Genomic DNA, 14212 nt, shown 5'->3' with positions numbered 1-14212 from the left:
GCCAACATCTAAACCTCAGATGACTCACAAAATAATGTCTGAGATGCTAGGAGGGCTTTCTATCACTTTCTCAGAACAACTACAGCTCCTTCCTCGGAGCTTCCCAGCTGATGGGTTCATGGATACTACTTAGGATAGGTCCCTGTTGGCACTCTGTTGTGCGTGCATGGGTTTGCTGAGAGTTTGAGAGGCGGTTCCAGTTACACCTAGTTCAGGTCTGAGAACCCAGACCTGAGAGTTAATGAGAAGCTGATTATATTCACTGTGGCCTGTTCCTTCATAATCTCCTCTACCATCTTTACTCTCAGTGATTAAGGGGGGGGGGAATAAAGGAGGTGGTCACAGAGTGACTGGCACTTAAGGGTGAGCTAGGGCTAAGTGCATCTGTGCCTTATTAGTACACCCCAGTTTTGTTAACTGATTGGGCCTAGGAGGAGGGCACCTGCATCTTATAACAGGATGAGTGCCTTCTAGGAAAGGGAAATGAACTCCTTCTCTGAGGAATGAAACAGGAAGAGAAATAAGCATAGCTGGGAGCTCAATAGCAGCTGGAGAGTACTCCTAGATCCAGACAGGACCAGTTCAGGGCTGACTCAGCAAAAGCTGAGCTCTAGAAGAGGGACTCTGTGGAGCAGCCTGGAATTAGGTGAGACTACATGAGGAGAAGGGTGCTGCGAAGCCCCTACACCTGAAGAGTATTGTGAAATATCCAAGGAGGCTGGAGTTTATGTCCAGGTGCTTAAGGAAGGCTGACCCAAAACGGAGCAAACTGCTCCCTTAAGGAGAAGCCTGCAGCTGTAAGAGAAGAGTCCTGGGAATCCTCCCACCCCTCTACAGGAAAGAGGGCTAAGGAAATAACTGAGGAGTCTGGAGTTCATATTCAGCGTTGAACAACATAAGACTACCTCTGAGAAGAACTGTATTTGCCTAGAGAGGGCGAGGCTGTGAAAGACAGTTTGTCACCAGCGACCTGTAGGAAATGCTGCAGAGCAGCTCCATACCCCTTGACTGAGGACTTTTTGCCAACTTCATGAGATTAAATCACCCTCTGATTTAGGGTACCTGTCTCTCTCTCATGTAGTACCTATTGATTTTTTTCCAAGCTGGACTTAAATGCCTGTAGGTGATTAACAGGCTTTCAAACTGGTCTGTAATCCAGCAAAAGGCTAAATGATCTAGACTGCATTCCCCTGGTTCTAAGTGCTTCTTGCTGAGACAGCTAGCCTGGATTTTCTTTCTTGGTGAAGAACTCTGGGGAATAGAGCATCCACTTCTGGATCGAACAGGGCTGCTTCTCTTAAGGAAGATTGTATACATAAATACATACCATGTTCCTGAAGAGTCATCTGCTGAAAGTGGAGGGGTGCACTTGACAGTTCATAGGACAAGACAGATTATACTCCATATCTACTTCTTGAGCTACATGTCCCACCTTGCCTTGCCCCACATCATAATGGGATCCAGGTATGTTCCCCATGCACAAGGTCTTCTATCTGGACCCAACATCACGTAGCTGTTAAATAATTAAGAATTAATTCACCAAAGATGCTAGTACTAGACCTCTGATGAAGTTGTTTATATACTGATTTGTTGTAATTACAGGCTAGATGCAAAGCTAGAATTGTGTTGGGAATCCACACAAGGATAACCTGGAGTTGAATCTGAGCCTTTTCTCTCAGCCCTGGACTACACTAGGAGCTGAGGTTGAATTTAGCAGCGTTAAATCGATTTAACCCTGCACCTGTCCACACAACGAAGCCCCTTTTTTCGACTTAAAGGGCTCTTAAAATCGATTTCCTTACTCCACTCCCGACAAGGGGATTAGCGCTGAAATCGGCCTTGCTGGGTCGAATCTGGGGTACTGTGGACACAATTAGACGGTATTGGCCTCCAGGAGCTATCCCAGAGTGCTCCATTGTGACCACTCTGGACAGCACTCTCAACTCAGATGCACTGGCCAGGTAGACAGAAAAAGGCCCGCGAACTTTTGAATTTCAATTTCCTATTTGGCCAGCGTGGCAAGCTGCAGGTGACCATGCAGAACTCATCAGCAGAGGTGACCATGATGGAGTCCCAGAATCGCAAAAGAGCTCCAGCATGGACCAAACGGGAGGTACGGGATCTGATCGCTGTATGGGGAGAGGAATCCGTGCTATCAGAGCTCCCTTCCAGTTCTCAAAGTGCCAAAACCTTTGTCAAAATCTCCCAGGGCAGGAAGGACTGAGGCCATAACAGGGACCCGAAGCAGTGCCACGTGAAACTTAAGGAGCTGAGGCAAGGCTACCAGAAAACCAGAGAGGCAAATGGCCGCTCCGGGTCAAAGCCCCAAACATGCCGCTTCTATAAGCTGCATGCCCTTTTAGGGGGGTTCAGCCACCACTACCACAAACATGTTGTTTGACTCCTTCAATGGAGATGGAGGCAACACGGAAGCAGGTTTTGGGGACGAGGAAGATGATGAGGTTGTAGATAGCTCACAGCAAGCAAGCGGAGAAACTGGTTTTCCCGACAGCTAGGAACTGTTTCTCACCCTGGACCTGGAGCCAGTAAACCCCGAACCCACCCAAGGCTGCCTCCTGGACCCGCCAGGCACAGAAGGGACCTCTGGTGAGTGTACCTTTTTAAATAGTATACATGGTTTAAAAGCAAGCGTGTTTAATGATTAATTTGCCCTGGCATTCGCAGCTCTCCTGGACGTACTCCCAAAGCCTTTGCAAAAGGTTTCTGGGGAGGGCAGCCTTATTCCGTCCATCATGGTAGGATACTTTACCACTCCAGGCCAGTAGCACATACTCGGAAATCATTGTACAACAAAGCATTGCAGTGTATGTTTGCTGGCGTTCAAACAACATCCGTTCTTTATCTCTCTGTGTTATCCTCAGGAGAGTGATATCTTTCATGGTCACCTGGTTGAAATAGGGTGCTTTTCTTAAGGGGACATTCAGAGGTGCCCATTCCTGCTGGGCTGTTTGCCTGTGGCTGAACAGAAATGTTCCCCGCTGTTAGCCACGGGGAGGGAGGAGGGGCTAGCCACACGCTGGGGGGAAGCAAAATGCGACCTTGGAACGAAAGCACACGTGCAATGTATGTAATGTTAACAGCAAGGTTTACCGTGAAAGAGCGTACCCATTGTTCTATAAAATGTGTCTTTTTAAATACCGCTGTCCCTTTTTTTCCTCCACCAGCTGCATGTGTTTCAAGGATCACAGGATCTTCTCCTTCCCAGAGGCTAGCGAAGATCAGAAGGCGAAAAAAACGCACTCGCGATGAAATGTTCTCTGAGCTCATGCTGTCCTCCCACACTGACAGAGCACAGATGAATGCGTGGAGGCAGACAATGTCAGAATGCAGAAAAGGACAAAATGACCGGGAGGAGAGGTGCTGGGCTGAAGCTGAAAGGTGGCGGCAGGGTGATGAGAGGAGGCAGAATTCAATGCTGAGGCTGCTGGAGGATCAAACTAATATGCTCCAGCATATGGTTGAGCTGCAGAAAAGGCAGCAGGAACACAGACCGCCGCTACAGCCCGTGTAACCAACCACCCTCCTCCCCAAGTTCCATAGCCTCCTCACCCAGACGCCCAAGAATGCAGCGGAGCGGCCTCCGGCCACCCAGCCACTCCACCCCAGAGGATTGCCCAAGCAACAGAAGGCTGGCATTCAATAAGTTTTAAAGTTTTAAACTTTTAAAGTGCTGTGTGGCCTTGTCCTTCTCTCCTTCACCACCCCTCCTGGGCTACCTTGGTAGTTATCCCCCTATTTCTGTGATGAATGAATAAAGAATGCATGAATGTGAAGCAACAATGACTTTATTACCTCTGCAAGCGGTGATCGAAGGGAGGAGGGGAGGGTGGTTAGCTTACAGGGAAGTAGAGTGAACCAAGGAGCGGGGGGTTTCATCAAGGAGAAACAAACAGAACATTCACACCACAGCCTGGCCAGTCATGAAACTGGTTTTCAAAACTTCTCTGATGTGCACCGTGCCCTCCTGTGCTCTAACCGCCCTGGTGTCTGGTTGTGCGTAACCAGCAGCCAGGCGATTTGCATCAACCTCCCACCCCACCATAAACGTCTCTCCCTTCCTCTCACAGATATTGTGGAGCACACAGCAAGCAGTAACAACAGTGGGAATATTCGCAAAAAGAAAAGGAGAACTTGTGGCTACAGCTCACGATACCTTATGCTTAAATAAATTTGTTAGTCTCTAAGGTGCCACAAGTACTCCTTTTCTTTTTGTGAATACAGACTAACACGGCTGCTACTCTGAAACCTGTCATTATGCAAGTAGGAATATTAGTTTCGCTGAGGTCTGAGTCAGTAAACTGTGCCAGCGTGCTTTTAAACATCCAAATGCACATTCTACCCTTGCTCAGCCTGTAGTTGAACAGCTCCTGACTACTGTCCAGGCTGCCTGTGTATGGCTTCATGAGCCATGGCATAAAGGGGTAGTCTGGGTTCCCAAGGAGAACTACAGGCATTTCAACATCCCCAACAGTTATTTTCTGGTCTGGGAATAAAGTCCCTTCCTGCAGCTTTTGAAACAGACCAGAGTTCCTGAAGATGCGAGCGTCATGTACCTTTCCCGACCATCCCACGTTGATGTTGGTGAAATGTCCCTTGTGATCTACCACTGCTTGCAGCACTATTGAAAAGTACCCCTTGCGGTTTATGTACTCGCCGGTTTGGTGCTCCGGTGCCAAGATAGGGATATGGGTTCCGTCTATGGCCCCACCACAGTTAGGGAATCCCATTGCAGCAAAGCCATCCACTATGACCTGCACACTTCCCAGGGTCACTACCCTTGATAGCAGCAGATTTTTGATTGCATTGGCTACTTGCATCACAGCAGCCCCCACAGTAGATTTGCCCACTCCAAATTGATTCCCAACTGACCGGTAGCTGTCTGGCATTGCAAGCTTCCACAGGGCTATTGCCACTCGCTTCTCAACTGTGAAGGCTGCTCTCACCTTGGTATTCTTGCGCCTCAGGGCAGGGGAAAGCAAGTCACAAAGTTCCAAGAAAGTGCCCTTATGCATGCAAAAGTTTCGCAGCCACTGAGAATCGTCCCAGACCTGCAACACTACCTGCAACACTATGCGGTCTCACCAGTCTGCACTTGTCTCCCTAACCCAGAATCGGCGTTCCACCGCATGAACCTGCCCTATTAGCACCATGATGCCCACACTGCCAGGGCCCGTGCTTTAAGAGAAGTCTGCGTCCATGTCCTCATCACTCTCGTCATCGCGCTGACGTCGCCTACTCGCCCGGTTTCGCTTTGCCAGGTTCTGGTGCTGCATATACTGCTGGATAATGCATGTGGTGTTTAATGTGCTCCTAATTGCCAAAGTGATCTGAGCGGGCTCCATGCTTGCCGCGGTCTTGCATCTGCACAGAAAAAAGGCGCAGAACGATTGCCTGCCGTTGCCCTGACACAGAGAGGTACGACATGGCTTACAGGGTTGGCATACATGGAATTAAAATCAACAAAGGGGGTGGCTTTGCGAGAAACAGAATGGCCCCCTCAAGGGCAGAACTCAAAACTGGGTTTAGCAGGCCGCTGATTTCACGGAGGGAGGGAGGAGAAAATGAATGCAAAACAAATCTGGTCTAGTTCTTGTTTTGAGCCACTTCTTCTATCTTTATACATCTTGCTGGCAGCAGACTGTGCAGTACTACCACTAGCCATCGTCATCTCTTGGGTGCTTGGCAGAAGATGGTGCAGTATGACTACTGGCCATCGTCTTCTGCTGGCTGCTGATTAAAAGACAGTGCACTGCCGGTAGGACTGAATCGCCATGAGATGAAACTTAAAAGGGAAACGACCTGGCTGCGTCACTCCCGTTTGCCCAGGCGCCCCTGACCTCATCGAGGTCAGTTAAAAGAGCACCCAGGACTACGTCGACGATGGCTACCAGTCATACTGCACTGTCTGCTGCCAAAAGGCAATAAACTGCTGCTGTGTAGCAATGCAGTACCGCATCTGCCAGCACCCAGGAGAGATACGGTGACTGTTAGCTGAGCGGGCTCCATGCTTGCCGTGGTATGGTGTCTGTACAGGTAACTCAAGAAAAAAGGCGCAAAACGATTGTCTGCCCTTGCTTTCATGGAAGGAGGGAGGGAAGGAGGGAAGGAGGACCTGACGATATGTACCCAGAACCACCTGCGACAATGTTTTAGCCCCATCAGCCACTGGGATTTCTACCCAGAATTCAAATGGGCGGCGCAGACTGCGGGAATTGTGCGATAGCTATCCACAGTGCAACGCTCCGGAAGTCGACGGTTGCCTTGGTACTGTGGACACACTCTGCCGACTACATGCACTTAGAGCATTTGCATAGGGGGACACATAATCGACTGTATAAAAACGCTTTCTACAAAACCGACATCTATAAATTCAACCTAATTTTGTAGTGTAGACATACCCTTAGTCTGATTTGCCAAACGTTAGCACACCCTCCTATCTTCTGTCTCTCTCCTGAATTAAAGATGGTGTTGGCCAATGACTGAGCTGCTAGAATTTTGTGAGGGCTGTAACTGGCCCTTCCACTTGTTCATTCAAAGCCATGCTTCAGAAAGCTTTTAGCAATGGCTGCTGCACCCTGTTATCCAAGCAAGGACAGACACATTTCCCTTTCACTTATGGCATTCCTCAGGGACATGTATTTGGAAGTTTTAAATGCACAGCAAATCAGAAACTGGTGAAACATCAGTCTTGGAAAAGTAGGCTAGGGAAATCTAGTTTAAAGAAGATTTTATATAGGTTTTTTTTAATGCATGCTCACAGGGGTCCCAGTTGAGCACAGACCTCTACAATTAGATCACTGCAAATAGTCTCAGAGCTGAAACTACTCTAAAGTTTTCTCTCAGTGAAGATCTTATTCACCGTCTGGGGAGTTGGCAGAACACTTCAGCTAGTATAACTATGCCCTTTACTAAGGAAGCCACAGCAGGCTTAACCTTAGGTAGAAGTAGGTCTTGATAAGGAATTTCCAATCCACCTTAATCACATCTTCAAACCAGCTGAGGAAGAATTACAGAGCTTTTCACCTTTGAGGTTTGTGTTTCATTTTCTACACATGTATCTGTAAAGTTAGCCCTCCCCCTTCATGCTTAGCACTGAGAAACTTGGTTGAAAGTCTGAGGTATCTAGCTCAGCAGTTCTCAAACTGTGGGTTGGGACCCCAAAGTGGGTCACAACCCCATTTTAAAGAGGTTACCAGAGCTGGCTTAGACTTGCTGGGGCCCAGGGCTGAAGCCCAAGCCCCAACACCTGGGGCTGAAGCCCCAGTGCTTCAAGACTGGGCGGCAGGTCTCAGATTATAGGCCCCTTGCTGGGGCTGAAGCCCTAGGGCTTTGGCCCCCAACCCAGGGAGGCGGGGCTTGGGCGGGCTTAGGCTTCAGTTCCCCTGAATGGGGTAATATAGTAATTTTTGTTATCAGAAGGGTTCACAGTGCAATGAAGTTTGAGGAACCCCTGATCTAGCTCAAAGCCCCAGCTTTAGAGATTTCTCCTGTTCTTTAGAGCTGTCCTCCCAAACTTCTTAGTAGTGTGGCTCACTGCAACTAAGCCTTTCCCCCCCACTAAAGCAGGGCATTAGATTCAAGATACTAGAGTTTGGATGGTTTTGAGACTCACCAGGCATCACCTGACAAAGGTATCAGTTCTCTCCATAGATCCAGTACAGGAAGAGAAACATGCTGGAGGACTCAAGTTCAGGAGAAGGGACTCTGATCAATTCTCAAAGAATGCTCAAGAGTGGTGAAGATACTGGGCAGGAATTGCATATAGAATTTTCTTATTTTACACAGATCTGTATTCCTCTCATGCTGTCTAAAGTAAAGTGTGATTGTTTTTGGAAAAGCTTGTGTCTGTTGGCTTCAACTTTCATGTCCCCCCAAAAGAGGTAAACTAGAAGCCAGAGTATCCACAAGAATGGAGATCTGGAAAAGGGTTTACTAAAGTGCTGAGGTGATACTGTGGGAGGGGAGATCAGCACTGGTTCTCAGGGTCAAGGGCAGCTGGACCATGGGCTCCCACTCCCAGGGAAGGATTATGAGACAGTCTGTGTGCTGGAAATGTGCCAGAAAGTCTAGAACCAGAGTTGGTGACTTAAGCCTGTGCAGGCAAAAGGGAGCCTAAGACGACTTAGGCCCTACATGTGGGTCCAAACAGAGCAGCCTGGCAAGTGTCCAGCAGGGGGAACTTGACTAGGGCTGAGAGAGTCTGCAAGCATGTATCCCACGTGTCACCCTTACAAAAATAGTAGCCACTTCATGACCTTCTGTAGGATCACTTGAAGGGGAGAGGAGGTAGGCCTATCTAACAGGGAAGGGAATCAGGAGCGTGGAGTGAAGTGATTCTGAGTGGGGATTGACTGCACAGAATGGAGTGAACCAGAGCCACTGGAGACAAATGACTCATTAGTAAGGCTGCGAGTTTGTCACGGGTTCAGTGACTTCTGCAGCAGCCAGTGCACCTGGCTCAGGGGCAGCTCAGACCACCAATGCACCAGCCGCGCCAGTCGCTGCTGGGGCAGTCTCAGGCCACCGCTCCCTGCCCCAGCAGCAGAGTTAGTGTGTGGGAGGTGGCAGAGGATGGGGCACAGGCTGGGGTGAGGCGGGCTCTGGGCGGAACTTACCTGGGGGACTCCCCAGAAGCAGCAACATCCCCTTGCTCAGCTGCTAGGCAGAGGCGTGGCCAGGCAGCTCTGCGCACTGCCTCTGCCCAGAGTGCTGGCTTCACAGCTCCCACTGGCTGTGGTTCCCAGCCAATGGTGCTGCGGGGACGGTGCCTACAGGCGGAGGCGGCCATGCCTCCGTCCAGAAGCTGAGCAAGGGGATGTCGCCACTTCTGGGGAGTCCCCCAGGTAAGCACCGCGCAGAGCCCACCTCACCCCATCCCGTGCCCCAACCCCTGCCCCCTCCCTAACTCTGCTGCTGCTTGAGGCGGGGCGGAGGGGGAAGGTATGGAGCCATGTAGAGACCTACCGGCCCCACCAACCGCCCCTTCCCGCAGGGGTCCTTGGCAGTTGCCCCTCCCTTCCCAAGTTTTAGTCAGATATTTTTTAGTAACAGTCATGGACAGGTCACAGGCCATGAATTTTTGTTTACTGCCCATGACCTGTCCATTACTTTTACTAAAAATACCTGTGATTGAAACATAACCTTACTCATTAGTATCAGAAAGTTTACAGAAGCTAGCACTTTTTCATTCAGCTGAGCATTTGTAGGTAAAATAGCTTGCAGAAACAGGAAATGCTTTGCAGCCTTCTCAATAATCTCAGCATAGACATTGCCTACGTAATGGCTGGGAGCAGGAATTTCTTCCTCCTGGTTGTTCTAGTGGACCTTGCCTTCCCCTAAGATTCAGGAGGCCCAGGTGAGGCTTTCCTGCTTGCTCTGCAAACTGAGAGAATACAGATCCCATGTGTGGGAGGGAGGTTGTGGGAAAAAAAAACAAAAACCACCACCACACCTCGAGTTTCATGCCACTGATAATGGCCTCGTCTCAGTGAGCACAGCTTTCATGCAACTTGCTCACTGAGACCAGGATGGATCTTGCTATCTCAGCATGGATCTTGCTCCCATGCTGAGTTTTGCTGGAGCCCGATCAACTGTCTCTGGATGGATCTTGGCTGCATGCCATCTGGAAACTGGGTTCCTGGAGCTGCTGTCTATGACTGCCATTTCTAAGGGGAGGAGAGGTTCTGTCTTTCTCACCCACCTCGGAAAGTTTGTGTGTGGGGGGGATTTTTTTAAGTTTAGAGGAGAAAAGCCACTGAAGAAACTGACAGTTTGTTAAAAGTCCTGCAAAAGGACTGCTACAAAGGGAGACCTGAAATCTCTTGTGTGCTGCTTGGAGGCAGAGAATTCTGGAGAATTCCTCCTGAGGGACAGGACGAAGCCCAGGCTCGGAGCAAAGATCTGTTCTGCCTCCAGCTGCTATGGAGACAGGGAATGCCCCACTGAAAACTGTTTGCCACAAAGGGGACCAAGAACTTAGTTTTCAAAAGATACTCAACCCCAGAGGCCTAACATTTCTCAAACTAAGTTCTGACATGCAAGTCAGAATTTCATTCGGTTGTGATGTTTTGCTAACTGGTAGCGATCATGGAATTTAGTTAGGCACTTCAAATCCCTTTAAACAGCAAACTCCCAAATGTTCTTTCTGGGCTGATCTCATCCATACTTTGCTGGGGAAAGTTTAAAAATTTAGTTCTGCCTTTAAATTATGCAAATATGAAGCTTTACAACTATTTTGCAATTAACTGAAAAACCCTTTGTTTTGCACTTCAGAAGTGACATGACATTCCCACATGTATACCAGAAAGGCGTTTAGTTGTGAAGTAGTTTTGGACATTTGAATTCCATATACTGGCATGTACCAGTGAGACACCTAATGTTCTCTCTGTGAATAGGGCAACATTTAAGTGTAAATTCCTGTGGAATACAAGGAACAGATCTGGGTGGAACATTTTGACCTGGTTTAACTTCGAAACCTAGAAAGTCATTTGGTCAGAAACAGCTATCTTCTGAATAACCAGTAAAGAGCTTAGATATTTTATTTAGAATAAACCACACACACATCATTCCCCACAATAATCCCTTAACTTTTCAATTTGTTACCTGTGAAGTGGTCTCTAAGTAATAAACTCAGAACATACTGCTGCAGCAGCTGTAAAACCCCATCACAGGCTGATACGGGAGCGCAGAAGTTGCAACTGAAGTACAGTAACTCCTCGCTTAACGTTGTAGTTATGCTCCTGAAAAATGCTACTTTAAGCAAAACGATATTAAGCTAATCCAATTTCCACATAAGAATTAATTTAAATGGGGGGGGGGGGGGGAGGAGTGTTAAGGTTCCAGGAAATTCTTTTTAGCCAGACAAAAGATGTGTATATGTGTGTTTGACTACCACCTCAACCAGGCTTCACAATCATCATTGCTATGTACAGTATTAAATTGTTTGTTTAAAACACAAAGTTTTTTACTGTACACAGCAATGATGATTGTGAAGCTTGGTTGAGGTGGTAGAGTCAGAGGGTGGGATATTTCCCAGGGAATGCCTTGCAGCTAAATGATGAACTAACACTGGCCTGAGCCCTCAATTGAATTAGCTTAATATCATTTTGCTTAAAGTAGCATTTTTCAGGAACATAACTACCATGTTAAGTGAAGAGTTACTGTACTCTGTGTATACTGTCAATTGTTTTTAATAGGTAAACCAGGATGAGCGTGGCCAGCTCTGCGATCTGAGACATAACGAGAACAGGGGTGGAGGGAAAAAGACATCTAGTGTGTGGCGGATGGGAATATTTTAATATAGTTTGTGTTCAGAGGAAGCACGATATGCCTGTGCATTTGTCACACAGTTGGAACTGACAAGATTTACCCTTCCTAGTTTCCAGAAGTTCTCTTTTAGATAAGAGGCTCAGGTCTATTCTTAGCAGTTCCCTCCCTAGCAGGGAATCCTTCCCCACTCTCCATATGGACATGAATTAAATTAAGATGGGCTCAGCAACCTGGTACTTTTTAGGCTGCTACAACTTTGTGCTCCAGCAGCTTCAGTCATTGTGTAAAATCAATGAGGGCAGATCATGTCTTATGCAAAATGTTAACTCTGAAGGCTAATGACAATTAACAACATTTTAAACTTTCATTGCTGACTACATGTTAATCTGCACAATCCACTACAGTAACATCTCACTGCAGTGGCCTCCTCTTCACTGCTAAAAGCAGAGTTCTCATCTGGGGTGACTAACTCATGAACTAGCCTTCTGTTAAAAAAAAAAAAGTGGAAACAAGGAGATAAACTAAGCAGGGCCAACCACAGGAGAATAGTGATGACCTCACCAAGTTTACATCGGAGTGAGACGGAAGTGCTTTATCTCCACTGTGGAGCCCATGATGTTACTCAACCGCGCGCGCACGCACACACACACACACACACACACACACACACAGTTAAAACTCTAAAGACAAGGCCTAAGGCTCTGACCCTCAAACGGTAGGTGCGCAGGAGGCTCTGGAGCCAGCACGTGGGGAATGAACACAGCTTCGCGGATAATCCGGTTACCTAAAGCCAGAGCAGAGCCGACCCCAGCAAAGGGGAGCCAAGCCGGACGTCTCACCCCACAGGCTCCCGCTGTAGAGTGCCCTCAGCCCCTAGACCCCGCCACACTATGGGGATGGGCCCCGTTTTCTGGGCGGAGTTCAGACCACCACCCCCACCCCAGATTTCCCGGGGGAGGGGGTCACCACGGCCGCTCGCCGGCGCCAGGAGAGCTCGGGCCCCTCCGCCCCCCGGACCCCGCCGCCGCAGCCCGTGGGGACAGTCGCCGCCAAGGACCGGGGGGAATCGCACTCTTCTTCAGGCGGGCCTGGGAGAAGGCATCAGCATAGCTGTCCGCCGCAAGGCTGCCCCGGTACTCACGCTGCCCGTGGCCTCCGGCGCTCTCCCGGCTCCTCTGCTGCACTTGCTGCCGGAGGCGGCTGCGGCCGAGCGGGTGCCCATCCTGCGGCTCCGGGGCGCCGGGGAGTTCAGGGATAGGAACTCGGAGCTTGAGTCCATCAGGTCGTAAAGGGACCCCTGACCGCTCGGGGCGGCAGACGGGACGGGGCGGCCGCGCCCGCTACCCGTGTTGCTCCGTAGCATCACCATGGCCGGACCCGTTCCGGCTCAAGCGGGTGTGGGGGCGGCGGCTTCTCTCCGAATTCTGGCGCCACAAACCGCGGGCTGTCGCTTCACCGCCCTGCCGTCGTATCTCTCCGCCTCCGCCCCTCAGCAGAGCCGTGGTGCGACTCCTGAGAGTCAGCAGGTCGCGTGGTACCTGTTGCTGCTGTTACCCTCAATCACTGAGCCTGCGGCCGCACCGACAAAAATCGTTCCGCCCCCCTCGTCCCGTGGGACTCTCTTTCCCCTGGTCGGTTAGTCCCGGACAGGGTGCGGAGAGACACGTACCGGTACTGAGTCCCTTTGGAATTTTTGGCGCGTGCAAAGTTGGGGGGGGGGGCAAGTGTTTTGCCCGGTTCTGATTGGCTAAGAGAAAGGCGCTCAGCCCGCCTGCTCCGTCGCTTCCCGCGGAAAGGAGATTCAAATGCCAGTCCCTTAAAGAGCCACTGCCCGAGATCTCAGACAGCTGTTCCCCGCGGAGCCAGATCCCCGCCAGGCAGGGGCAGGTGTTGCAGGAGCCTGCCGCAAAAGGCAGGGCTCTAATTCAATGGGTCCTTGTCACCCTGTCATACCCTCCCCCCCAGGGGAAGGGCGTTCAGGGGCAGGGCCGTACACACACGCTGCACCCCAGTTAGGCAAGGGGGGGCGTGCACACACGTTGCAGCTGGACAGGGCTCAGGCCAGAGGGAGCTTACTGGCAGCAGCTGCTGTCTCAACTTGCTGATATACTTAAAAAGGCAGCGTACTTAGAGTGGGGTCCACATACGTAAAGGGGCAATGCGCACCTCTCTCTCTCTCTCACACACGATCATCATCAAGTTTCCGCAGGGAATATTTGCGGCCACTGCCATGCATCTGTTGTGTCTCCTCCCTCCATTTGTGGTGCCTTGTAGAGTGTGAGGCTACATTAACAACCATGTGTTAACCCTTGAGGGCTCAGCCGAATGCTAGTTCATCATTTAGCAGCAAGAAGGGTGGGAAATATCCCACCCTCTGATTCTACCACCTCAAGCAAGCTTCACAATCATCATTGCTGTGTACAGTATTAAACTGTTTGTTTAAAAATTATACTGTGTGTATATAATGTCTTTTGTCTGCAAAAAAAATTTCCCTGGAACCTGAAACCTCCCCCCCATTTACATTAATTCTTATGAGGAAATTGGATTCACTTAACATCATTTTGCTTAAAGTAGCATTTTTCAGGAACATAACTACAACATTAAGCAAGGAGTTACTGTATTTACTTAGTAGCCTATCTGTACATTCTTATTTTGGAAAATATTGGCCTTTGGCTCTCATGGGCCCAGCTAAGATTGGGACATAACACTAATAGCCAGCACATTCCATCACAAAAAGAGTGCAATAACATTTCATTCCAAAATAGACTGTTTAAGCAAAACAGGTTAATTTTTCATTAAAGTCCTTCCCCTGCTTCCTCTATTTTGCTTCCATCCTCCTGAGCAATAAAGCAAACTAAAGTTTCAAATATGAAGGTTTCATTCTCTCGAAAAGTTTAGCACATTTCAGTTAAAAGTCCATTGT

The 14212-nt window shown here is 49.2% G+C and overlaps 1 protein-coding gene across 2 annotated transcripts in view; it reads right to left on the bottom strand.

Moving 5' to 3' along the window:
• ATAD2 (ATPase family AAA domain containing 2) overlaps positions 1-12940 on the bottom strand; it is a 94806-nt gene extending 81866 nt beyond the window's left edge. Inside the window, exon 1 of one of the 2 annotated variants that reach the window (XM_077809832.1) lies at positions 12431-12940. In XM_077809832.1, the coding sequence (XP_077665958.1) occupies positions 12431-12658 (228 nt within the window). In that variant the 5' untranslated portion in view covers positions 12659-12940. The remainder of the gene's footprint in view (positions 1-12430) is intronic. The other variant, XM_077809831.1, reaches the window with a different exon arrangement.
• Between the last annotated feature and the right edge of the window lie 1272 nt (positions 12941-14212).

The sequence above is a fragment of the Eretmochelys imbricata genome, chromosome 2 (genome assembly GCF_965152235.1).
Source record: "Eretmochelys imbricata isolate rEreImb1 chromosome 2, rEreImb1.hap1, whole genome shotgun sequence".
NCBI lineage: Eukaryota > Metazoa > Chordata > Testudines > Cheloniidae > Eretmochelys > Eretmochelys imbricata.
The sequence above is the reverse complement of the archived record's forward strand: the minus strand, read 5'-3'. Positions and strand labels throughout refer to the sequence as shown.